The sequence below is a fragment of the Arabidopsis lyrata genome (genome assembly GCF_000004255.2).
Source record: "Arabidopsis lyrata subsp. lyrata unplaced genomic scaffold ARALYscaffold_1, whole genome shotgun sequence".
Taxonomy (NCBI): Eukaryota; Viridiplantae; Streptophyta; class Magnoliopsida; order Brassicales; family Brassicaceae; genus Arabidopsis; species Arabidopsis lyrata.
Window position 1 is genome coordinate 27,829,458 of NW_003302555.1, and position 26,881 is coordinate 27,856,338.

The window sequence follows — 26,881 nt, forward strand, 5'->3', positions numbered from 1 at the left end:
AGTCAAAGAATTAACCCAAAAAAAAATACATACTCCCTCCGTTTTCAAATAGTTGTCGTTTTAACTATATGCACACAAAGTAAGAAACTATTAATATTGTTAGTTTTTCAATACAAAAATATCATTATTATCTACCTAAACATAATTTAACTAATAGTAAATCAAGTTGCATAATAAAAATAAATATAAAAAATAAAAAGTAATAAATTTTACATCGAAAACTAAAAACGACAACTAATTAAAAACAAAAAATTTTCTCTAAAACGACAATTATTCGAAAACGGAGAGAGTACAATCATCCTACATAGGTATTGATAGATCCTATATGAGACCAAAAAAGAATGCATTATTATGATCCTTCTATTACTAGTGAATACTGAATAGTGATTGATACAAAAGATTTTATACCACAAAAAAATTAAAATTCAAAAGTAAAAAAAAAAACGTTATATTCGCTTCTTTCCTTTTTTAACTTTATCCACGTCATTTCCCCTGATAGTAGCCCAACGAAAAATGAAAAACTTAACCCAAAAAGTTAACTAAATAGAAAAAGCGTTAGTTGCCTTTTCTAACAACTGGAACGACGTCGTATCAACTCTCTCTCTCTATCATTATTCCTTTTTTACAAACTTAACTCTAAAGCTTTCGAGTTTCTTCAATCTCTCTATCTCTTCTTCTCTGATCGATCTGAAGTAAGAGAGCTTCGAGAGGAAGAAGACGAAGAAGAAGATGGGTTGTGCTCAATCTAAGATCGAGAACGAAGAAGCTGTTACTCGTTGCAAAGAACGAAAACAGTTGATGAAAGATGCCGTCACAGCTCGTAACGCTTTCGCCGCCGCACACTCAGCTTACGCTATGGCTCTTAAAAACACCGGAGCTGCTCTTTCCGATTACTCTCACGGCGAATTTTTAGTCTCTAATCACTCATCCTCCTCCTCCGCCGCAGCAATCGCTTCTACTTCTTCTCTTCCCACTGCTATATCTCCTCCTCTTCCTTCTTCTATCGCCGCTATTTCTAATTCAACCGCTTCTTCTTCCGCTGCGGTTCCTCAGCCGATTCCTGATACTCTTCCTCCTCCTCCTCCTCCTCCACCACCTCTTCCTCTTCAACGCGCTGCTACTATGCCGGAGATGAACGGTAGATCCGGTGGTGGTCCTTCTGGTAATGGACTTAACGGAATCGAAGAAGATGGAACTCTAGATAACGATGATGATGATGATGATGATTCTGAATTGGAGAATCGTGATCGTTTGGTTAGGAAATCGAGAAGCCGTGGAGGTAGGACGACGATTGAAGATCATCATCACCAGGAGGAGAAAGCTCCGCCACCTCCTCCGGCGGTGAATTCACGGCCAATTCAGCCGCCACGTCAGCATCAGCATCAACATCAACAGCAGCAACAACAACCTTTCTATGATTACTTCTTCCCTAATGTTGAGAATATGCCTGGAACTACTTTAGAAGACACTCCTCCACAACCACAACCACAACCACAACCAACAAGACCTGTGCCTCCTCAACCACATTCACCAGTCGTCACTGAAGGAGAAGAAGATGAGGAGGAGGAGGAGGAAGATGAGGAAGATGAGGAGGAGGAGGAGGAGGAGGAGGCGGTGCTTGAACGGAAACCACCGGTGGAAGAAAGACCGAAGAGAGTGGAGGAAGTTAGTGTTGAATTGGAAAAGGTTACTAATTTGAGAGGGATGAAGAAGAGTAAAGGGATAGGGATTCCCGGAGAGAGGAGAGGAGTGAGAATTACGACGGATTTGGCGAATGTATTCAATGAGCTTGATGATAGTTTCTTGAAAGCTTCTGAAAGTGCTCATGAAGTTTCAAAGATGCTTGAAGCTACTAGGCTCCATTACCATTCTAATTTCGCCGATAACCGAGGTAATTTTGATTTCTATAATTTGTTAGAGAAACAAGATGATCTTCTATTGTTTGGTTTAGCTAAAATTTTAAGATGATGTGTTGTTTTGTGACAGGACATATTGATCACTCTGCTAGAGTGATGCGTGTAATTACATGGAATAGATCGTTTAGAGGAATACCAAATGCTGATGATGGGAAAGATGATGTCGATTTGGAAGAGAATGAAACTCATGCTACTGTTCTTGACAAATTACTAGCATGGGAAAAGAAGCTCTACGACGAAGTCAAGGTAACTATATCAAAACTTGTCTCTTTTTTAATGGTTGTGCTTGTTTAGCGTAGCTAAAAGAGTTTTCTTTTTGAGGAAAGATTCTTGCAGCCATGGTTAGTCTTTTCGGGTAATCTTCTCTTCTGAGAAAAGTCTCTATGTTTGTGAACTTGATTTTAGTCTCTTTGATTGTTTTCGGTAGTTTTATGAGCAAAGATGACATATGTTTCTACTGAGAGTCTGATTTTGGGATAAACTTCTGGTTGGATGTAGGCTGGCGAACTTATGAAGATCGAGTACCAGAAAAAGGTTGCTCATTTAAATCGGGTGAAGAAACGAGGTGGCCACTCGGATTCATTAGAGAGAGCTAAAGCAGCAGTTAGTCATTTGCATACAAGATACATAGTTGATATGCAATCTATGGACTCCACAGTTTCAGAGATAAATCGTCTTCGGGATGAACAACTATACCTAAAGCTCATTCTCCTTGTCGAAGCGTAAGTTTGTTTCTTTGGTAGATTTTTTTTTTCTGATGATGTTTTAGACAAAATGATTTTTGAGTTTTTATGGAAATTTTTTTTGCAGGATGGGGAAGATGTGGGAAATGATGCAAATGCATCATCAAAGACAAGCTGAGATCTCAAAGGTTTTGAAATCTCTAGACGTTTCGCAAGCGGTGAAAGAAACAAATGATCATCATCACGAACGCACCATCCAGCTCTTGGCGGTGGTTCAAGAATGGCACACGCAGTTTTGCAGGATGATAGATCATCAGAAAGAATACATAAAAGCACTCGGCGGATGGCTAAAGCTAAATCTCATCCCTATCGAAAGCACACTCAAGGAGAAAGTATCTTCGCCTCCTCGAGTTCCCAATCCCGCAATCCAAAAACTCCTCCACGCTTGGTATGACCGTATAGACAAAATCCCTGACGAAATGGCTAGAACTGCCATAATCAATTTCGCAGCGGTTGTAAGCACGATAATGCAGCAGCAAGAAGACGAGATAAATCTCAGAAACAAATGCGAAGAGACAAAAAAAGAACTGGGAAGAAAAATCAGACAGTTTGAGGAATGGTACTATAAATACATGCAGAAGAGAGGACCGGAAGGGATGAATCCGGAGGGGTCAGAAGCGGATAACGATCATAAAGACGAGGTCATGGTGCGGCAATTCAATGTAGAACAAATTAAGAAGAGGTTGGAAGAAGAAGAAGAAGCTTACCACAGGCAAAGCCATCAAGTTAGAGAGAAGTCACTGGCTAGTCTTCGAACTCGCCTCCCCGAGCTTTTTCAGGCAATGTCCGAGGTTGCCTATTCATGTTCAGATATGTATAGAGCTGTTACGTATGTGACTAAGCGGCAAAGCCAAAGCGAACGGCATCAGAAACCTAGCCAGGGACAGAGTTCGAAAGAACTACTGTAAAGATCAGAGTAATGTCTTCTTTTTCTTTGATCTTGAATATTTAAGTGCACACACACATACAACGTATAGCTAAACCTTTATCATTGCTTTCTTATTAAGTTTTGGGTTTTATAAGAAGGTTTGTTACATCTGAGATTCATAGTGTTTGATTCTTAAGGAACTGTTATGTTGAGTAATAAGAAAAGTTGTGTATTGAAATAGAGTTGCATTTGTAATTTTGTATAGTGATGAATCTCTGTAATTTGTGAAACCCATTTATATCATACATCAAACTAAGGGTTTTATAATTAAAGTTTGGATTGTGTGTTTTAGTTTATAAATAACAAAGGCATTGTAACTTTACTGTGATGTTTTCGATTTAGTGTGACCAAATAAGCTGACAAGTCTATGTTCTTCCTCTGACATAAATTGGTCTTAAACAAAGCATCAGATTCAAAAAAAGAAGATTATGTATATGCTAATAGAAAACAGCTTCGAAATTAGATCATCAAACCAAGAGAGCTGCCAAATAAAGATTAACAATCCAAGAGAGCTTTAAACAGATGCTACAGATCAACCTCTTTTTCTTCTACGCTTCCTCTTCGTCCCATCATCACCACTTGATTCCTCTGAATCAGTTTCCTTGCGCTTGGCGATGAACTGTCTTAGTTTTTGAGTGATGCCCCCGAGGCCAATTTTGGTGAAGAAGTTGATGGAGAACAACGTGTTTTTTAAATGGTCCTTTGGGAAGATGGACTCGAACGTCTCCTCCATGGTTGGATCATGAAGCTTTTCATTCAAAAGCTTAATTCCTAATAGCTCAGAGAGTTACGTTGTAGGAAAAGGTTCTTGAGAAAGATACGTGATGAGGAAGTCGTGTCTTCCTCTGTTAACTGAACATAGGAAAGAACATGCCAAGGAAGAGCGTCAGTGGCCAGGAGATGCCCAAAGAAGGTGGCTACACTAATCAACTTGTTGGTCTCGAATCGGTGTACCATAGAATATTGCTGAACAAACAGATTCTCAAAACATTCCCTGTAAACTTTGCTTCTGAGGCAGAACCGGTGTGCTAAGTGACCATAGAAGGAACGATAAGTTTTCTCCTCAGTGCAACATTCAAGCACCATAACACATAGCTCCATCTCTTGACCTTGTTCTAGTCTGATTTTAAGCAGTTTATGTCCTGCTTCCTCAAAATCAAGACTTGACATTATGGTTTGATAAATTGTCCTCCTGAGATTGACAAGATCAGTATCTGTATCATCTTTTATGACTCTCTCATCATCATCATCATCATCTTTATCTTCTTCTTCTTCTTCTTCTTCTTCTTCTAGGTCTAAATCTTCTTCCCCAAGTATCTGCTTCTTCATAAGCTCGTACTTGCTCTCGTTTTGCTGAAACGCAGGGTCGGGTTTGAAAACATCGAGGGACGTTTCTGGATCAATGTCGTCGAAGAAAAAGATCTCATGTGTCACTTGATTTTCTAAGTCCACAAGATCAAGTTGAGGACGAATCGCTGGATGATCTTTAAAATTCAATCTCCTAAGAGTAACCAAAGACTCAATCAAACAACGTGACCTATACTCCAAGTCACCTTCATGAAGAATCCTACGAAAGCTATCGAAAATTAGGTTAAGTCCTCTAGGAGAAACTTCTTGAAGCAAAGCACCACATTCAGTAACAAAGACAACAGCTACTTCAACAGTATCTCCCGTAGGCTCAACGAGAAGCTTTAAAAGAAGCTCAAGAGCGATAGTCTCGTTCACGACTCTCTGATTCACAAGATGTGCGAGAAATCTCACAACAGCTAATAAACGAGGCTTGTCATTACGATCATAAGCCTTTTGGATTTGTAAAACTAATCTTCTCAACAACAAATCTCCTATCAAAGGGAATCTTGAGTTTACAACGGCGATTAAAGCGGCGATGACATCGGAGAATAGAGGAGATGCGATCTGAGATTTGATACATGATCTGCATAAAAGACCTCTTCCTCTTATGAGATTCTCTTCCAACAATTCTAAAACAACGTGACGAAGATTGTTTGTGTTTACCTTATTTACTAATCCATTGATTCTTCTGCGAAGCTCGTCCCATGATTCGCGTTCCACATCGTGAGACTTGTTCTTCTTCTTCAATGCAGGAACTATGTATCGTCCTTCCATGTCTCAAGACAGAAAATAAAAATTTCAGTTAGGGTTTCGCGATAATTCTATGTATATACATGTTAGGTTTTTTTCATGGGCTTCCAATTCTAATTGTGTTGGGCTTTGATTCTTAAAAGAAACTTAATTTGGTGAGAAGTGAAAACGATATATTTGTATATTGGGATTGTATTTTGGGGAAAATATTTTATTTATTAATTAGAGAAGTCGAAAAGGTATATAAATTAGTTTTCTTTGTTGTTTCTCGTAATCCATTCCTTGATTTCTATCGCATATGCTTTGTTGAACATGTGGATTTTGAAAATCAAATTTTTTTTTAAATACTAACACCATCAAATAAAATACTAAAACCCTACTAATTAAACACTGTTGTAAACTGTGTTGTTCTATTGATTAATGAATGAGATTTCGATACATATATATACATGATGAGGGGAGACAAATCCCCATTGGGCTAGTAAACCCTAAAGCCCAAAAGCCCACTAAGTACAATATAGGCCGTCATAAGGAGAATCTTCAAGAACATGGGCATGGGCCTTCTAGGACATGGACATGGGCCTTCTAGAATATGCATAAGGTCCACGGTTATGGAGTCCATCCAACATGTGGTTTATAACACTCCCCCTTGGATGACATAACCGTGTAGATGCCAAAGGATCTCAGTAATACGCTTGGGGATGCTGCCTCATTAAAACCTTACCAGGAAAACCCATTGGGACAAAACCATGGTTAAGGAAAAAGAGTACAGCACGTATTACTCCCCCTGTTTTGGTCATCCCTGCAAGTCCTTAAGTCTCCGCATTCCAATTTGATGCGTGAGCTTCCTCAATGTCGATGTTGGTAATGCCTTGGTAAAGAGATCGGCTGAGTTGTCGCTGGATCGAACTTGTACCACTCGAACTTCTCCATCCCTTTGCAAGTCATGCGTGAAGAAGAACTTTGTTAGAATGTGCTTCGTCCGATCTCCCTTGATGTAGCCGTCCTTGAGCTGAGCGATACAGGCGTGTTGTCTCCTCATATGATGGTCTTTGATGTTGTAGTAGCTGCGCCTTGAAGAAGGCTGCCTACGTACCCTTGGAAGGGATCAAGCCACACGTAGTTCCTATCTATTGACCATGCCATAATCTGATTTTACCTGCATCAGCAAAACAAACTAAACCAAAGCAAACTAGACCTTCTTTGGTTAGATCAGTATAGAATAAAACCCAAATAAACAAACATAGGAAGAATAGAATTTAAAATTTAACCAAACCTTCCTTCAAACCTTTCTAGTGCCTTTGGGTTGATCATGAACTAAATTTAGGCAAAGGAGGTTCACGGCAAAACATATGTCTGGTCTAGTGTGGCTAGCCAAGTACATTAACGCTCCTATGGCACTAAGGTATGACACTTCAGGATCGAGAACTTCTTCCTCATCCTTCTTTGGACCGAATGGATCACTATCCAATCCGAGGCTTCTCACCACCATTGGGCTGCTCAATGGGTGGGCCTGGTCCATATTGAATCTCTTGAGTACTTTTTCAGTATATGCCTTTTGATGCACAAGGATTCCATTATTCACGTACTCAAGTTGCAATCCCAAACAGAATTTTGTCTTGCCTAGGTCTTTCATCTCGAATTCTTTCTTTAGATATTTGACTGTTTGGGCGATTTCCCCAGAGGTTCCAAGGATGTTCAAATCATCCACATATACTGCTATTATCACAAACCCTTCGTTTGCAAATTTCTTTATGAAGATACATGGACTGATGGGATCATTCTTATAACCTTCTCTGACTAGGTACTCGCTTAATCTATTGTACCACATGCGTCCACTTTGTTTCAGTCCATAAAGCGATTTGTTCAGCCTTATGCAGTATTGGTCTCGAGACCCTTTCTTATCTTTATCTTTGAGCTCAATACCCTCTGGTAATCTCATATATATCATCCAGTGGACTTATATAAATATGCAGGCATTACATCCATTAGCCGCAAATCAAGTCTTTTTCTTTATATAGCCAGACTTAGCAAAATTTAAATGTCTTAGCATCCACCACAGGGGAGTATGTTTCTTCATAATCTATCCCCGGTCTTTGTGAGAATCCTTATGCTACAAGCCGTGCCTTATATCTCACGATTTCATTATTCTCATTTCTCTTCTTCACAAAGACCCATTTGTGTCCTACTGGTTTTTACATCGAATGGTGTCCTTAAGGTCGGACCAAACTCATTCCTTTTCTTAATGATTCTTAGCTCCACGTTTTATGGTCTTGTACCATTTAATCAATCAAGTCTTTGAGTGCACTCTAGTATAGACGTGGGCTCCTGATCCTCATTTATATTCATAAATTCAAGTGCTACCTTGCATGCAAAATCATCTTATGTCGACATTTCTTATATGTTCCATTATGTTCCAGACATGATATAATCGATTTGAGATTTATTATGGTCAGGACCTTTAATACTTTGCAGCTTGGCGTCCCAAGCTACATTATATGGTACCTGTACCTTAGAGCCGGCCGGCCTTATCTCCATGTCTGGGATGGTTTCCTTAGTAACCTCGGATTCCTATTGCACCTTTCTTTGATTTTCGAGGATTTTTATCTTTGGAACCTATTGGTCTACCACGTTTCTTTCGTGTGTTAGACTCGGTAGCAATTTCATTGATTCGCTTTTGGATATCAATACGTACTGGTGCATTACAAGCTGGTATGTACGTTTTTGTAACTTTCTTTGGGTCAGCAAAGGAATCTGGCAATTGATTAGCTAGCTTTTCAAATGTATAATCTTATGGACCTCTGATTCTCATGCCAGAGTCCGAGGATCTTGCCAATTTAAGGATGTTTGATTTCATTATATTTCTTTTATTGCTTTACCCAGCTTGTTCGTCTCTCCACCTATAGTAGGAAACTCGGATTCATTAAAATGACAATCCGCGTATCTAGCCTTAAATAGATCACCCGTAGTTGGCTCTAGATACTTAATAATGGTGGGAGAATCAAATCCAACATATATTCCCATCCTCCTTTGAGGTCCCATCTTTGTTTCTATGTGGTGGAGCAATCGGTACATATATGGCACACCCGAAAGTCTTTAGATGGGATATGTCTGGCTCATGACCCATAAGTAATTGGGATGGTGAATATCTATGTTCACTAGATGGCCTTATGCGTATAAGTTCTGATGCATGTAAAACAGCGTGTCCCCAAGCGGCTACTGGGAGCTTCGACCTCATGAGTAATGGTCGAGCTATCAATTGAATTCGTTTAATGAAGGATTCCGCTAATCCATTCTGTGTATGTACATGTGCTACGGGATGTTCCACACTTACCCCCATGGACATACAGTAGTCATTAAACGCTTGGGACGTGAATTCACCGGCATTGTCTAGACGTATAGTCTTAAGCGGAAAATCTGGAAAGTGGGCTCGCAGTCTTATTATCTGGGCCAATAACCTAGCAAACACTTGGTTTCTAGTAGATAGGAGACAAACATGCGACCATCTTGTCGATGCATCAATGAGGACCATACATATGTCTCCTTGTATCCTTTCCAGAAATTTTAAGGTCTCTTTATTTACCTTAGCCGGTGATGGCCTTATAATGAGTTTCCCTTGTGAACATGCTTCACACGTGAGATTCTTAGGGATAACTCTTTTCTCTCTTAGGGTGTGCCCCTTTGAATTAGTTATTAGTTTACACATCATACTATGACCCGGATGGCCAAGCCGGTCATGCCATAAAGTGAATTTCTTGATGAACTCTTTGTTCATTGCCATATTAGCTTCGATCATATCGATTTTAGCATAGTAGAGACCAGTGGATAATGCGGGTATAGTCTCTTAGGACTTTCTTATGTCCTTGGGTGATCTCAATTATATTTAGGAATTCTTTGTTCCCTTCACCCTTTGTTTCAATATGGAAACCATTCAATCTTATATTTTTGAAACTTGACAAGCTCCTCTTCGAGCTGGGTGAATATAGGGCATCGCTTATTTCAAGATGCGTGCCCTTTGATAAAAGTATATGGGCATGACCATGGCCCTCAATAAGACTAGCTATACCCGCTATGGTGCTAATATTGGCATTTTTCATTATGAGATTTAGGAAAATATCTCTTATCTTTTGTGTGGCTCCACTATCCACCACAATTATGTTCTTGTCCTCGGCCATTTCTTATATGGACAAGAATCATGTTCTAAACATAAAATAATATAAAATAAATTCAAGCAAATAACAATCAATGAACACATAAAATGCAAAGAAAAACATAGAGGTTTTGATGTCGAAGTAAGATTTATCAACTTGATTCTTTTATGCAATCAGAAGTTTCATACTCTATTAGATCATCTTGATCATGTTCACCATCTTTATATACCAAATGGGCTTTAGGATTCTTCCCTTTTACACTCTCTTGATAGAGGTCACAACGATGTTTGGAAGTCCTACATATCTTAGCCCAATGGTTTCCCATTCCATATCTATGGTATACTCATTTGGTCGAGTGTTGTGGTTTGGAAATACCACATCGTCCTCGCCCTCGACCACGGCCGGAATTGGGTCTACATCCACGGTTATAGTGGTTCCCATGGCCGGATGAGTTATAGTGGCCACAACCACGTCCTTTCAATACCACATCTATGGCATACTCATTTGGTCGAGTGTTGTGGTTTGGAAATACCACATCGTCCTCGCCCTCGACCACGGCCGGAATTGGGTCTACATCCACGGTTATAGTGGTTCCCACGGCCGGATGAGTTATAGTGGCCACAACCACGTCCTTTCCATCCACCACGGTCACGGCCGTGTGGTCTATCACTTTAGACGTGGTTAGATTCTTTGGATTCTTTCTTATCCTCTGCGGCCTTATTGGCATTAGGTAATGGGGTTAATCTATGAGGTCGTAACTCACTGTTTTTATCTGTAAGTCATTATTTTTTTTTTTTTTTTTTCATCTAGCAATAGACTCATCCACGGACTTATAGTCCTGGATTATGAGACTCTCAATAAGATGGTGGCTAATATTGTCTTGTATCTATCTTTCTCTCTTGGCATTCTTGCCTTATTAGATACATTCACCAAGTCCTTTTGACTTTAGGATAATCTTAGTATCCATTGCCCATTTTAAAATAATTATCTCCTAAGAAATTTAGGGCAGTAAAGTACAAGTTGTAATTCAACATCTACAAGGAAAAGTTTTGAGTCAAAATCATGTAATCGTTAGTGTCATGCGGTATTTTAGACCGAACCATGAATCGATTTACTTTAGGATTTACTTTCCTCTTTACTTTAGGATTAATTTTCCTATTTCACTTATGATTTTAGATTTTAAGATTTCCTATTTTAATTAGGATTTGGAAATTTTCTATTTCTTAAAGTTTTCCTATCTTGAATAGGATTTATGAATTTCCTAATTTAATTAGGATTTAGAGTACAATAGGATTTAGGATTTTATTTAAGTTTTCATGCTTTCTATTAGAATTTTAAAGTTTCCTATTTTATTGAGGATTTTAAGATTCCCTATTTAGGATTTAGGGTTGTTAAGATTTCCTATTATCTAGGGTTTCCTATTTTATTTAGGATTTTAAGGTTTCCTAGATTTTAGGGTTTCCTATTTTATTTAGGATTTTAGGTTTTAGGGTTTTGAGATTTCTTTTAGGATTATCTTTTCTAAGTTTTCTAGGGTTCATGCAATTTTAGTTTTAGGGTGTTAAGCATGTAATCAATCAAAGGAGCAAACAATCTAACAACCTAAACAATCTCAATCAAGCCGATTTAAACTTATGGAATTTTTTTGGATTAGATTCGTTTTAGGTTTTAGGTTTTTAGACCTTTAAAGTTTCGGTTATTAGCTTATGTATTTTCGTTTTGCGATTTTAGGTTTAGACAATTAAAACTTCTCTAGCAACTTAGGCGAGTTTAGCTTAAGCGATAATCAACTTTTTCTAGCAACCTAAACGAGTCAAACAATCGAGCAAACAAGCAATCGGATCAAACAAGCAATCAAATCATACAAGCAAAGCAATCACTTAATCAATCATCATTCGTTTTAGGGTTTCTCTTTGCTTAACTTTCAAGTTCAATTGTTGGTTCTTTAGCTTTAGGGTTTTGATGTTACCTTTCACCTTATGGGGTTGTATGGACTAGAACCGGGAGCTAAAGACCTCGGTAACTCACGCTGCTGCAACGAACCGCAAACAGTACCACGATGAACAGTACCGCGATGAACAGTGCCGCGATGAACAGTACCGCGATGAACAGTGCCGCGATGAACAGTGTCGGCGATGAACAGTGTCGGCAATGAACAGTACGGCGATGAACAGTACCGAGATGAACAGTGTCGGCGATGAACAGTGCCACGATTTTTAGGGTTAGGGTTTTAGGGTTTTCGTTAAGAGCAAGTCGTGCTGATAACGTGTTGTAAACTGTGTTGTTCTATTGATTAATGAATGAGATTTCGATACATATATATACATGATGAGGGGAGACAAATCCCCATTGGGCTAGTAAACCCTAAAGCCCAAAAGCCCACTAAGTACAATATAGGCCGTCATAAGGAGAATCTTCAAGAACATGGGCATGGGCCTTCTAGGACATGGACATGGGCCTTCTAGAATATGCATAAGGTCCACGGTTATGGAGTCCATCCAACATGTGGTTTATAACAAACACATGTAAAATCACTACAAATAAATACCCATTTCATTTACCTCAACAAAAAAAAAAAAGAACAAAAAAAGAAGAAAAATAAGTTACCAATTTTTGGGTTATCATTTAATAAATTAATACTATAGCGTCCAAAGTAATCTCTTATTAAAAAAATACAACCTTCTAAAAGATCTTCAACCCCTACAGATGATTAAATCATTTAATAATAAACTCTTCAATAATTAACTTCACTAACAAAATAAAATAAAGGAATAGCACCAAATATATATTTATCGACCTTTCCAAACATCTCCTCTCTCATGAACAATGACCGGAGAAGAAGACCCTAAAGCAGCAACTCCGTCATTACCGGACTATAAGCCTTTACCTTCCTCAAGTCACGATCAAAACGACGCCGTTCTGATCTCATCACATTCTTCTTTCACCTCCCGACGCCGTTTCATCATCTCTATCAGCCCCGGCTCAATATATTTGAGAGCCTTAGAGCAAAAAAAATTTTTTTGGCCTATTATTATATACAAAGAGAAAATTTACTTAATTTTTAAAAATTTTGCGGAGTTTTTATAATAAAAATTGTTATTTTAAAAATTTTGGGCCTTTTTATACATTTTCTTATAAATAATTAGGCCTCTTAAAATATAATTCTCATATTAATAATATTTTTAAAAAATATTTGGGGCTTTTTTATATGTAAATTTTTTTATAAAAAAAAAAGCCCCGGGCCGTCGCACCTCCGCCCTACCCATCTGAGCCGGGGCTGATCTCTATATTTCTCATATCTTTTGCCTCGATCCTCATCTACATCTTCTGGCCGTCCGATCCACGAATCAAGATCGTACGGGTCAAGATTTCCCACGTGCACGTTCACCGCCGTCCGGTTCCGTCTATAGACATGACGTTGCTCGTTACGCTTAAGGTATCAAATGCTGACGTGTACTCTTTTGACTTCACGGATCTTGACGTCACGATTGACTATAGAGGGAAGACGTTAGGTCACGTGAGTTCTGATGGCGGGCACGTGACGGCTTTTGGTTCTTCTTACCTTGACGCGGAGGCTGAGCTAGACGGCGTTACGGTGTTTCCTGACGTCATTCATTTGATTCACGATTTGGCTAAAGGCTCCGTTGAATTTGACACCGTTACGGAGACTAACGGAAACCTTGGTGTTTGGTTCTTCCGTTTCCCTTTAAAGGTAAGGAACTCGAATTTTACGCAATTATTCGGTTTATTAAACTTTCTACTTTCTCATCATTTTAATTTGACTTTCTAGATTATATAACCATAATTAGATGTGAGATAATTGTATGCAATTTCAAATCAGAGTAATGGTTTTTTTTTTTTTAATTATCTTGATGAACAGGCAAAAGTGGCATGTGGGATTCTAGTAATTACAGTTAATCAGACGATTTCTCGTCAAAGTTGTAGTCCTCTCTAATTTAAGACACATCATTATGATATATTTTTGCTACTGAGATCTTTTTAATCTTCTTGTTTACTTTTTTTTTTTCTTGTAATGCAACTAGAGAATTTATAGTCAACTAATATGTGGAATATTACATTCTTAGACGCTAATCAGATTTTTGAAAAAATGTTAGCTCACAAGTATGTATGTTTTGTTTTACTAGATCTGTTTAGTACATAATAGCATATTAGCATTATCTAAAAAAATGTAAACACATTGGACAAATATTTTACTTCCATGACTTTCGACAAATCTCTCTACTAATTAGAAATTTATCATGAAAAATAACATATAATAAAAAGAGCATGATCTTAACTCTCTAGGCAAAGTTTATATTTGCAAACAATATTTGTTTTGTGATGTACAATTTATTATATAGGAAAAGGGCTAATACATGTTACACTACTCTAAGTTTGATTTGATATATATATTTTTTTTCTGATTTATCTCCTTTTAAATCCTGTTATTTTTCATTTTATTTTTATCTTTTGGGTAATCTCTAAGATTTTCCTCTCTTTCAAATTATCTTTACTCTCTAGGCAAATTTAAATTTGAAAATTTATTATTTATTTTGTGATATACGGCTTCTAATATAGAATATCATTGTTCTTAATATAGAATATCATTGTTCATTGTTTTTAATATAGACTTTTTAGTTGTACTTATTTTGAACTTTGTTGTGTAATCAAAAAAACTTTGGTGATTTATTAAGATTTGGTTCCTAAAACGGGGAAAAATAAAACAAAAAGATGGGAAAAGCAAAAGGAAGCAATTCTTGAGGAAGAAGATAACATGAATAATTAGACTGATGATATAACTGATATCTTTGTTTCAAGTGCCAACAGAAGTGATCAATGTCACAAAATTTCTTCACTTGTTATGATTTTGGGATGATCACCAATAACCGAGTTCAAAATACCATAACCGAATACAAAATAACCAAGTCTAAATTGCTCAAAGCCAATAAGATGTTTGTCCTGATTGGTCCTAAATGCAAGTTGGCTTGTGCAAAACTAAGAATGCGCTTTGCTCGGTTAAGTATCTACTCTTTTTTCATCCGTGAGAATCCAATCACGAACTTCAATTGTCCAGAAGACAGAGTGCTGCTAGTAGAGAAGAAATCCCACGTGATGGCTGCAGCACCGCCATGAACAAATGCCGCGTTGATTGGAACAAGAAGATCACCGCCGCTAGGGCCAGAGCGGAAGCAGCAGCGGCGAGAGCTACCGCCGCCAAGGCCACCACCGAAGACGCCGCGAAGCAAGAAGACATTGATGACTGGAGCTCGACGAAATCGTTGTTGTCCCCGACGCCGTACTGCCGCCATCACCACCACCGACCCCTATAAACGTGTGAGAGAGAGATATGTGAGAGAGAGATGTGCTTTTTAAAATTGTATGTGATGTCACTAGGCCCAAATAATAATAATTAATGTGACTTTTTAATTGTTTTTTTGACTTGCCACAAAAAAATTTCATCTGTTTATGATTGAGTTCAAAATAACCAAGTCCAAACTCTATTGTATTATCCTACTAGAGTCTTATGTAATAAGTAGAAAAGCCAAGAGCACCTTGCTTGAGTGTTGAGATTAGCAATGGCTTGCTAAGTTTACTGCTCTCCATCTCTCCTCGTGAATGCCATGCTCATTGCCTTGGTGTTCACGGCCATCGCCGGAGGAAGAGGCGATAACACAGTCGTGACCAAATCAAAAACTGCCGCACCACCTTCTGCAACTAACGTCCCACCTTCTACAACTAAAGACACAAGACCTGACCAGCGTCTCTTCGTGTTTGGAACTACGTTTGTTGTCTACCTCATGGTTAAAGCTTACGAGATTTAACTGCCCGAGTACTGGTTTCAGTACAAGGTCTTCCTAAACGAGGTCTCCCTATGGATCGGAATCAGTTCCCTTGTTTGCCTGCTCCTTATCACAGCAGAGTTCTTCACAGCTTGGATTGCCGTTCACGCAATAGTGATTGCTATGATTGCTAGGGCTCTTCTCACCAATAATAGGGTTCTGGAGTGTGGGTACATCAAGTTGCTCCAAGCCAACAAGATCATTGCTTTGATTGCTCTTAAAGGCAAGAGCGCTTATGCAAAACTTGATAGGTCCTTTGCTATCTCTTTCTCCACTCGTGAGAATCTTCAAGAAGATCGAGCTCTGCTCTTGGCTCCAGCAACCGCCGTGAAAGACTGCCGCGATAATTGGGACCAGAAAATCTCCGCAGCTAGGGCCAGAGCGGAAGCAGCAGCGGCGAGAGCATCAGACAAATATTTTACTTCCATGACTTTCGACAAATCTCTCTACTAATTAGAAATTTATCATGAAAAATAACATATAATAAAAGAGCATGATCTTAACTCTCGAGGCAAAGTTTATGTTTGCAAACACTATTTGTTTTGTGATGTACAATTTATTATATAGGAAATGGGCTAATACATGTTACACTACTCATAAGTTTGATTTGGTATTTTTTTTTTTTTTTTCTGATTTATCTCCTTTTAAATCCTGTTATTTTTCATTGTATTTTTATCTTTTGGATAATCTCTAAGCTTTTCTTCTCTTTCAAATTATCTTTACTCTCTAGGCAAATTTATATTTGAAAATTTATTATTTATTTTGTGATATACGGCTTCTAATATAGAATATCATTGTTCTTAATATAGAATATCATTGTTCATTGTTTTTAATATAGACTTTTTAGTTGTACTTATTTTGAACTTTGTTGTGTAATCCAAAAACCTTTTGGTGATTTATTAAGATTTGGTTCCTAAAACGGGGAAAAATAAAACAAAAAGATGGGAAAAGCAAAAAGAAGCAATTCTTAAGGAAGAAAATAGCATGAAGAATTAGACTGATGATATAACTGATATCTTTGTTTTTTGTTTCAATTCTACTCACGTATGCTTATTTTCAAGTGCCAACAGAAGTGATCAATGTCACAAAATTTCTTCACTTGTTATGATTTTGGGATGATCACCACTAACCGAGTTCAAAATACCATAACCGAATACAAAATAACCAAGTCCAAATTGCTCCAAGCCAATAAGATGCTTGCCTTGATTGGTCCTAAATGCAAGCTGGCTTGTGCAAAACTAGGAATGCGCTTTGCTCGGTTCAGAATCTACTCTTTTTCATTCGTGAGAATCCAATCCCGGACTTCAATCGTCTAGAAGACAGAGCGCTACTAGCAGAGAAGATATCTCACGTGATGGCTGCAACAACCGCCATTAACAAATGCCGCGTTGTTTGGAACAAGAAGATCACCGCCGCTAGGGCCAGAGCGGAAGCAGGAGCGACGAGAGCTACCGCCGCCAAGGCCACCGCCGAAGACGCCGCGAAGCAAGAATGCATTGATGATCTAGAGCTCGACGAAATCGTTGTTGTCCCCAACGCCGTACTGCCGCCATCACCACCACCGACCCCCATAAACGTATGAGAGAGAGATGTGTGAGAGAGAGATGGGCTTTTTAAAAATTATTTGTGATATCACTAGACCCAGATAATAATAATTATGATTTTTTAATTGTTTTTTTTGAACTGTTTTAGAAACGAATTTACCAATGTTTGGTTCCTGTCACAAAAGAATTTCATTTGTTTATGATTGAGTTCAAAATAACCAAGTCCAAACTCCATTGTATTATCCTACTAGAGTCTTATGTAATAAGTAGACAAGCCAAGAGCACCTTGCTTGAGTGTTGAGATTAGCAATGGATTGCTCAAGTTGGTATTTACTCGGCAAACTGCTAACTCTGAAAGATCAATAATCGTGGATAAGTGTGAACATATAAGAAGAACAAATATATTTAACCTGTGTTACACATCAAACAAATATGTTTCTTCCATGACTTCATCAAATCTCTCAACTAATGCTAAAAGTAACAATTAAAACCATCTAGCAACCGCAGTTAAATTATTTAAGAGACGACACTAAACATTAAACAACCGTCATTAGCAAAATGGATCATCTGAAGACTTTAAAGGAGTGGTTAGTGCAAGTGAATCCTCCATCAATCATCAGATTATGCCTGCTAATGTACCGCGATTCATCGCTCGCCAAAAACAGAACAGCGTTCGCTACATCATCAACCGTCAGTGAAGAGAACAATGTACATATTCAGTGAAGAGATCGTGGGAGATGATTGTAAATGGGCCAGATCCAATATCCGCTTTTTGAGCCCAATAAAATAAGGCTTGTCTTGACAATTTCTTGTCGAAGTTGTAGCCCTGTCTAATTCTAGAAACAAAGTACACATTTTTTTTTCTAAACTTTTTAATGTAATTTTGTAATGCAAGTAGAGATAGAGTCAACCAATATTCAAATTATTACACTATTAGACGCTAATCAGATTTTTGAGCAAAACGTTGATTCACATTTATAGCATTTTGATCTACAAAGCAACAAGTTATTATGTTTGGTTTCACTAAATCATTGTTTAGTTAAATAGCATTATCAAAAAGAAAATGTAACACATCAAACAAATATATTTCTTCCATGACTTTCTACAAATCTCTCAACTAATGCTAAAAGTAACAATTAAAACCACAATAAGCTCCACAGTTAAATTATTTAAGAGACATGATAAATTGACGACACTAAACATTAAACAACATTCATTAGCAAATGAATCACCTGAAGACTTTAAAGGAGTGGTTAGTGCAAGTGAATCCTCCATCAATCATCAGATTATCTCCGCTTATGTACCGCGATTCATCACTTGCCAAAAACAAAACAGCGTTCGCTACATCATCAACCGTCAGTTCGACCCCTTTTAGATTCGCGTTTGCAGCTGCAAAATTCCTGAACCCCACAAATGCATCTTCCGTTCTTTCTTCCTCCGGCAAATGAGCCAAAGCGAGTTTAGTTGCAACCGCGTAAGGCGAAACACAGTTCACACGTATCCCATGCTGTCCAAGCTCGGCTGCAACACTCCTAGTCAAGCCTAGAACAGCGTGCTTGGAACCGACATAAGCATGTGGACCAATGCCTCCCATAACACCTCCCACACTACATAAGGAAACTATCGACCCTTTCTTCTCCGGTATCATTACCCGAGCCGCATGTTTCATGCTTAAAAAAGCTCCTTTCACATTCACATCAAAGATCTTCTCGAACTCACTCAAACTATTGTTGCGGATATCAGGGCACGGTGCTCCGCATAATCCCGCATTGTTGATAAGTATATCAAGCGTCCCAAACTTTTTGACTGCAAAGTCAACCGCATTGCTAATGTCATCTTCCACTCTAACATCTCCATGGATAAAACAAGCCGTCTCCTTCGTCTCACCACTAAGCAGACTTTTACATACCTCGTTTCCGAGATCATCTTGCAAATCAACAATGCAGACATTTGCACCGTGCTTGTGGAACAGACGAACAATGCTCTCACCTATCCCAGTGGCTCCTCCAGTGATCAATGCCACTTTACCCAAAAGCCTGTCACACCAAGAACACAAAATATCAAAAGCATTAAAAAATCGCACCATAGTCTCATAACAATAAGGTTGAGATGTTACATCAAGAAAAGATAATGCCACAAAAAAAAAGGAACTTTTTTCATTAATTGATCTGGGCCACGAAACTACAACGGGGAAAAGAAAGGACCACAAAACCAGTTTTAAAACAGAACGTGCAGAGGAGGTAAGATGGGATCAAATGGGACACAAAATTACAAATCTGAAGTTGAGAGATAAGTAAACAAAGGCAATGTGTATCACTAGTTTATTGAATCATAACTGATCCCAATTTTCGAATATATCATCTTAAAAGTAAAGAGCTCATGAACATTTCAAGATTTGACATGAAGAAATCAAACAGAACCAAATGACTAGATCTCAAATTCTGTCGTGAGCAGAGCACTAAAGAATTGAGAAAAACCACATTGTCTGATTATCAACTGGTGATTTGATTCCCAAAGCACAAAATTTCAGTATTCAAAATGACCCAAGAAGGAAAAGTAAACGAAGATCAAACAAAAAGGGTTGGATCAGAGGAAAACAAAAGTTGGAAAAAGCTTATACCTTTGAGGAGGAAGAGCAGAAGAAGAAGATGGAGTGTTCGTTGACATATTAGCTTTAAGCTCCTTCTTCTTCTAGTTGTTGATTCTCTGAATCGGAGTTTGCGTTGTTTCTCGGCAACATCGCCATTTTTTGGCGTCTGTCTCGGCTATATACGGCTATCGTGGGTTGCATATGGGCCCTATATTTTAAGCCCATTAAAAAGCTTAGCGGATCAGCCTATAGCACATTGCGGATTTTAGAGACTTTTAAGTTGACCGGTCCGATTTAGAAAATTTCTAAAATTCAAAATCGAACCAAAATCCAAACCATCTATCTATACTAGTATTCTTGCAACATTTTGGTGACGGGTGAGTAAAAATTTTTCTGGATATATCGGATACCCGACCCGTTTTTAAAATTACTTCACAAAAATTTTGTTGGGTCGAATTATATTTAACCCAACTCATACACCGGATATTCCATATTTAATAATTTAGATATTTAGAAGATTTGATTAAGATTTATAATTATGATTCTCCTATCATCTTTGTTTGATTTGTTTTGAACTGTTTTGAATCATCATATAATACATAAAGTAAAAAAAAAAATCAATTTTTCTACATATACTGTGATTCGAAATTTTAAAAACGAACATATATTATCCAATTGACGAAAATGTTTGTTCAACGTTCAACATCGATTAAAATATTTAGACAATGATTCAGAATCATATCATAAATAAGAACATTAATAAAATAAATGAGTTTTTTGGCCAGACGGGTTTGGCAGAACGGGTTTTTGAATCAACAATAATAAAAAGATTAAAATATCATTAACCCGCCGCTTTAATACGGATTAATTCTTTTTTTTTTTGTAATACCACAAATATTAGACATACTAAATCAGTCTCATTTAGAAAAGATTGTATAAAACCAAAAATTGTCCCGTGGTATAATGTCTCGTGGTCTTAGAGGGTGATATGATTTGTAAACTTTTATATATAATAAATAATCATTAAATTTTAAAATAAAAACAAATCACGGGATGGGTTAAGAAATTACGGAACGGATTATATTTCGGAAAGGATTTATATGACAGACGAATTTGAATCAATATTTATATACCGCTTTAATACGGGTTAAATCCTCAGTTTATTAATAATTGTCTCGTGGACTCGTGGTATACCGTTACTTAATAACAATTGTAAACTATGATATAAATAAATATGTTATAAGGAGATACAATTTACAAAATATTTTTATACTAACTTTAAAATTAAATCATCCCGCGGTGTACCGCGGATTAAAATCTAGTAATACAGATACAGTATTAGAGTTTTAGGTCACTTTATAATAATCATGGGTCATGATTTCTTGATGAATTTCACAAATGTAATTATGTTTTCCCATATTTCTCTAGTCACAGTTGCATATCTTAATGAATTTCACAAGTTGAAATTTGCATTTAATTTGATGTTTCGAGATGTCTTAACTTTTTTACCAATCCATTTCGACACAATCTCATTATAAGATTAATCTTGAGTTAGTTTTATTAGATCAATGGTTGATACATCTTTTACGAAAACTGGAACTCCGAACCCATGTGAAAATGCGTAAATATATATACATGTCACGACACGTAACACCATTTTTTTATGAACCGTTTTTAAGCCGAAAAAGCTAATTAATTATACAGAATTCTTAGTAACCACGTATTCCTTAAAAAAGATTATTGCTGCCGATTTTTTCGAACTTTGTCGATCAAACAACATCGTTATATAAAGATTCTGACAACACAATTTCTACTTTGATTGAAATACTTAGGAAATTAAAATAACCATGAATAATAAAAATATAAAACTATAATTATTGTTTACATGATGAATTGATGATATGTGTTATTTGTGGAGGGATGAAGATGAAGATGAAGGAAGCCATTGATATTCATGTTGATGATACCTACACTTGAACGATCTTGGATGCTTCGACGGTGAACACACACACTTCTTCTTTCCACCGCCACCGCTACGGTGACCAGCGCTGGCTTCCACCTCTGTCGCGGCCGTCACTTCTGCCACCGTCGTATTTTCGTGGAAGTTCTCCGGAAGAATAACAAGAGGTGGAAGAATTTTGTAACACATTTTTTTGGTTTCACACTCCACACAAAATTTTAAAAGATTGTTCTTATTTAAGATTTTTTTTGTTTGTGGTTTACCAAAAGAAAAGTCGAGTATAAATACTAGTCACTCTTGATGACAAAAAAAAAAAAAAAAATACTAGTCACTCTTTTGAGAATTAAATTATTTAATTACATATTTATCTTTTAGGTATTGTGTAGAAGAGATGTCGCCAAACAAAATTTCGAACGTCACACGTGGCTAATGGTTTTGATGCACGTCTTGAGATTTGTGTTTAGAAAGAAACCATGAGGTCAGAAATTTGTTCTAGTGTATATCCGATCTTATGAAATTTTAAGGAAATAGTTTATAGATATTGTTATGAATTTTAATTAGCCAAGGAAAAGAATATTATTAAAGTAAGTTTTTTTTGTGAAAGATGTGAATGGTGGACCATAACTCTTAGATGAAACAAAAATGGTTTGGATATTTATATGGTAAAGAGAAAATGAAGTGATTGGAGAGGATAAGCGGTGGGAGTGGGCCGATTACGACATCACTTCCTTTCTCTTTGGGCTTCTCATTGTCACTCATCTTCTTTAGATAAACTTACCATTTTGAGGTTATATATAACACAATTCACAAATCACAACAACGAAAACTATATCTTATAATAGGTAAAAAATATCGCGATTGGTCATTTGAAACGTTTATTAGTTTAAAACTGTTATTTATCAAAACAAGAATGTGCGAAAAAGTGTTTTACGTAACATCTACTGCTAATGGTTTGTCCCAAATCCAAAGAGATTATGAATTAAAAATTAAAAATATCTTTGTTAAAAAATGTATTGTAATAATTAATAAACACTAAAATTTGTAAGATTTGATAACTTTACGTTTGTATTGTATTTAATTTTATGTCAAGTTTAAAAGGAGCAGTTAGATTTATTTTTTCTTAGTTTTGGATATGATTCTTTTGAAAGTTTTGGCCTACTTTTCTTAGTTTTGGATATGATTCTTCTGATCTTGATATTACTTTTTAGTAGAACTATTAAAAATAAAGAAATGAATAAAAAGCTAATATGAGTGTACAATATAAGTTTGGTATTAAATAATTGCGACGTTCAGTTTAATGAAAGTTTTGTTTCATGAGTAAAAATGTACATAATCCATATCTAATAACATTAGATTTTATAAAAATGAGATAATCAATGATAGCTAAACTTTTTGAATAACAAGGGATTTAGAATAAAAGTGGATTTTTATATCTTTGGGGAAGAAAAAAAAAACTCCAAAACATTGAAAAATGGATATGGAAATAAAGAAAGATATTAGTTTATTTTTTTTAAAAAAAAAAGATGAGTGGATTGATGTAAAAATTTACTAGTTGAAATTACTCATGCAAGTTTTATATCAAAAACTTATGTAACGAAAGAGAATCAACGCAAACATAATCTTAATTAGATAATATCCAATAATTAAAAAAAAAAACTTAAAAAAGAGAGGCTCCAAAAATAACAACCACCACCATATAGAGACTACAATCTATGAACATTCCACGAAGAGCTTGATACACAACAACTCCTCTTTCTAAAAGCTTCTCTGCATCAGACCAATTTTCTCCACTATTACCATCTTTACTCTTTCCTTCATCTTCCATCTCATGGCTCAATCCTCCTCCAGAAGTTTCCATGGTGAGATGAGACATTACAATAGCACAATCTGTAAGAATAAGCAACCAAAGAGGTCTCAAAGCTAAGATAGTGTCTGAGCTTATAATGTTCAATCTCGGGAGTAAAACCACAAACGCGGCTATTGTGAGAGAGCTTAAACTCCGAGTTCTTTCTGAGCTTATGATGCTAGCATTGAGTTTCTTGGAGCTGCAGAAACTCCTAGGTCGTTGATTTTGACTCTTTACTGATCTTGTTGCTTCTTCTGGTTTTGTTGGTTCACTTTTTAAGGGTTTGTGAAGAACAGTCGAGAGTTTTGGTTCTTCTGATCTTGCATTTACTTCCTCTGCATTCATGCATGTCAGAGACAACAACCATTTAGGGTTCAATTTCAGGTCTTGATTGTTTCACTCGCAAATTGTGCAATCAATTTATAGTGTCTATCATATAAGTGTCTACATATGTGAAAATATAAAATACTACTTTCTCATAAAATATTTTTCTAAAGTTTTAAATACGCAATGCGATATGTGAAACGCAACATTGAATTTATACAAATTACAATTAAAGTAAGTTTGATTCAAACAGTAAAAATTATAGTTTCACATTTTATTCAAAATATGATTTATGATTGTGATTGGTAACTTGTGTTGACATTAATTTAACTTGAATTATGGATGCAATTACATAATTAACAAAAAAAATTTTGAACTTCAGTTTGAGTTATATTGTATTATGATTTATTTACAATTTTGAGTCCTAAATAAATTTGAGTTAGTATATATATATGTTTTTTTTAACATGTTAACACAAACAAACAATGTATCATATAATATTACATGAGAGAGCAAAATATAGTTTTAATTTTTGTACCTTTGAATTGATACTTAAGAGATGGGCTTTCTTTAATAAGATGATGATCAGATTTCGTTTGTGGCATGAAAGATTCGCTGTATGTGCGGTTGTGAGAAGCCGATGATGAGGAAGAAGACGACGGTGACGAAGGATCAAGATTATGTAATTGGCCTGTGATTAAAGCTAAACGATCTGATCCTCTTTCCATTATTCTTCTTCTCCTTTCTTCTCTATCCATCACCATTTTTACTAACAAGAAGAAATGAAAAACAATGGAGAAATAGGAAGAAGTTTTATGTTTCATTCATAATTTTTTAAATCTCCAAAATAGGTTTTCTGAAAATAGAAAGAGATGCTAATGAATAGTTCATTATGTCTAAATGTAGAATGTATAGAAAGATGAATTCTTCCCTATGTTCCAAATATATCTAGTGGGAGAGTACTTTCTACATCTACAGTGTCCACCTTAATTAGTAAAAGTCAACAATTTAACATCTCTACAATAATTATTTGAGAAGTAGAAACGCACCATATTGAAAGTTAGGGCATTGGAGGCCTGTGGTTAAAAGTTAGAATGATTTGTCCTAAACACCCTTAATGAATTGTTCTTCTCGAAATTTCTCCTTCTTCGTAATTAGGGGTATATAAGTCTAATCGTGTGTTGATCTCTATTATAATGTCCTAAACACCCTTAATTCGAAAATTTTTGTTCTTAGTTGTTAAGGGTATATAAGTCTAATCGTGTTTTGTGATGATTAGTCTTAATCACCCTTAATTTTTTTTATTTTATAGTATGATCGCTGGGGATATGGAGGTCATAATATCTCGACTTTAATGATTATGGAATCTTAGCTTAAATTTATTTGTTAATTTTTTGGATAATTCTATAATTTAGCAGTTAAAATTCGTTTTTGTTAGTTTTCTGATTTTGTTTCTAATTAAAAAGTAAAATTTCTTAAGATAATGATTGGTGTTTGCCCTAATCTTAAAGCTATATATATTGTTGATCGGCCAGAGGATTAGGTATTATTTTTCTGTGGCCATTAGATAGTTTTCACCGTTATGGTTTTTTTATATAGCTACTACGATTCTGATGAATCGAGTTGTTTGTCATGCAAATATTGTTTTTATGGACCTTTAAAGGTCGTGTGCATATTGTTTGTGTTGTTTGTTTTATTTTTTTGCATTATTCGATGATTTATTGTTTTGCTAATTTGTTGTTTTTGGTGTGTGTTTCAGTTTTGTATAACGTGGGAGGTTCCATCGACAAAGCTTTCTGACGAAGGTGGTGTTGACGAGCAAAGAGCGAGGTTTGGGGAGGTACTTCTATAGTTTTAATTTGTATATTTTTATATTTATTTACCCATATACATTTATGTGTTTCTTCCTGTTATCGTATATACTTTTATATGCGATTTTATTGCGTTTTATTTTTTAGTATTGATTTATAATTAAATTGTCAAATAGTTTTGAGTTTATGTACAAGGTTTGACATCTTATTGTTTGATTTTCATCTTACCGTGATTTTGAAGGTACTCGATGAACTCATATCTCGGTTTGTGTCGGTTTATTGGAAACAGGTATTTCTCTTATTTGTATCTAATATGTTGGTTATTGTGGATCGGTTTTAGTTTGATATTAATTTTCTAACTTTTAAATGATGATTTGGCTTTTGTTTTTTGTATATATATTTCGCGATAATCAAATGTTACGGGTTATTCTTATTTCGTACCGTTGGCTTAGGTAACCGCTGGTGTTTCCTTCTCCCGAAGATGCACGAATGATATGTTTTATTTTAATAAGGTATTTTGTCGAATCTTGTGTATTTATTATGTAACGTAATAATCGTTTTATGTTTAATTTATATATTTGTTTCTCTGATGTTTTAGACCACACGGGATTGGCGTAGAAGAGTTGTTGCTCCGTCGTGTTTTACGGATCGCGTGGGCTTTTGTAAGCATGTATGTTTGTTCTCTTATTGTCTTATGTGTCATGACTTGTATATATAGACATCAGAATATCTTACCATTCTATAAGGTATGATTTTAATTGTTTTGTTTGTTTGTAAAGGTTTTGAGTTGGCTGAAGTATTCATTGCGACCGAATATTTTGAAAGAGGTATGTTGTGTGTAGTTTACGTATTTGTTAGATCCTATGTCCTATTATTATAGATGTCTTCGTGTTTTCTAAATTATTTGTTTGTTTTCTATTGTCTACTTATTTTAGGGGGTTTTTTTTTTTTTTTTTTTTTTTTGATGTAGAGGACTGAGATTGGAAGCAAAGCTAGGAGTTACAGCAGTATCTATTTGTTGTTTAGTTATATTGCTAAGGGTAGTGATGTATCTGTTGATAGATACGGATCATATCCTTTGGTGTTTGGTATTGATCAAACCGTACCAAATTTGGATCGGGGCCTATA

At 36.2% G+C, this 26,881-nt stretch overlaps 6 protein-coding genes and 1 pseudogene across 7 annotated transcripts; 3 read left to right on the forward strand and 4 right to left on the reverse strand.

The window, feature by feature from the left end:
• The first annotated feature begins 515 nt into the window (after positions 1–515).
• LOC9327749 (DNA ligase 1) lies at positions 516–3,859 on the forward strand. The gene is made up of 4 exons (XM_021012545.1): positions 516–1,891; positions 1,987–2,162; positions 2,415–2,638; positions 2,727–3,859. The coding sequence occupies exons 1-4, from the start codon at positions 730–732 to the stop codon at positions 3,565–3,567; spliced, it is 2,403 nt and encodes an 800-aa protein (XP_020868204.1). The 5' UTR covers positions 516–729; the 3' UTR covers positions 3,568–3,859.
• Positions 3,860–3,944: 85 nt separating this feature from the next.
• LOC9327750 (pre-mRNA-splicing factor CWC22 homolog) lies at positions 3,945–6,075 on the reverse strand. The gene is given in 2 exon segments (XM_021012546.1): positions 3,945–4,374; positions 4,377–6,075. Coding segments are annotated over 2 exon segments (1,590 nt in total). The 5' UTR covers positions 5,712–6,075; the 3' UTR covers positions 3,945–4,119.
• Positions 6,076–12,477: 6,402 nt separating this feature from the next.
• LOC9330435 lies at positions 12,478–13,828 on the forward strand. 2 transcript variants are annotated; one of them, XM_002891642.2, is made up of 3 exons: positions 12,478–12,802; positions 13,119–13,550; positions 13,719–13,828. In XM_002891642.2, exons 1-3 carry the CDS (start codon positions 12,665–12,667, stop codon positions 13,791–13,793), a joined length of 645 nt encoding a protein of 214 aa, XP_002891688.1. In that variant the 5' UTR covers positions 12,478–12,664; the 3' UTR covers positions 13,794–13,828. The 2 variants fall into 2 exon arrangements, with proteins under 2 accessions (XP_002891688.1, XP_020869245.1); XM_021013586.1 differs by lacking the exon at positions 13,719–13,828 and having other exon boundaries at positions 13,119–13,703.
• A 1,808-nt stretch (positions 13,829–15,636) lies between these two features.
• LOC9330436 lies at positions 15,637–16,569 on the forward strand (annotated as a pseudogene).
• Positions 16,570–18,253: 1,684 nt separating this feature from the next.
• LOC9327753 (xanthoxin dehydrogenase) lies at positions 18,254–20,004 on the reverse strand. The gene is made up of 2 exons (XM_021014575.1): positions 19,843–20,004; positions 18,254–19,258 (listed from the first exon to the last, which is right to left on the reverse strand). Exons 1-2 carry the CDS (start codon positions 19,887–19,889, stop codon positions 18,451–18,453), a joined length of 855 nt encoding a protein of 284 aa, XP_020870234.1. The 5' UTR covers positions 19,890–20,004; the 3' UTR covers positions 18,254–18,450.
• Positions 20,005–21,508: 1,504 nt separating this feature from the next.
• Positions 21,509–22,031, reverse strand: LOC9330437. The gene has a single exon (XM_002894330.2). The coding sequence runs from the start codon at positions 21,959–21,961 to the stop codon at positions 21,719–21,721; it is 243 nt and encodes an 80-aa protein (XP_002894376.1). The 5' UTR covers positions 21,962–22,031; the 3' UTR covers positions 21,509–21,718.
• A 1,312-nt stretch (positions 22,032–23,343) lies between these two features.
• On the reverse strand, positions 23,344–24,916 carry LOC9330438. The gene is made up of 2 exons (XM_002894331.2): positions 24,481–24,916; positions 23,344–23,953 (listed from the first exon to the last, which is right to left on the reverse strand). The coding sequence occupies exons 1-2, from the start codon at positions 24,764–24,766 to the stop codon at positions 23,430–23,432; spliced, it is 810 nt and encodes a 269-aa protein (XP_002894377.2). The 5' UTR covers positions 24,767–24,916; the 3' UTR covers positions 23,344–23,429.
• Positions 24,917–26,881: the final 1,965 nt, after the last annotated feature.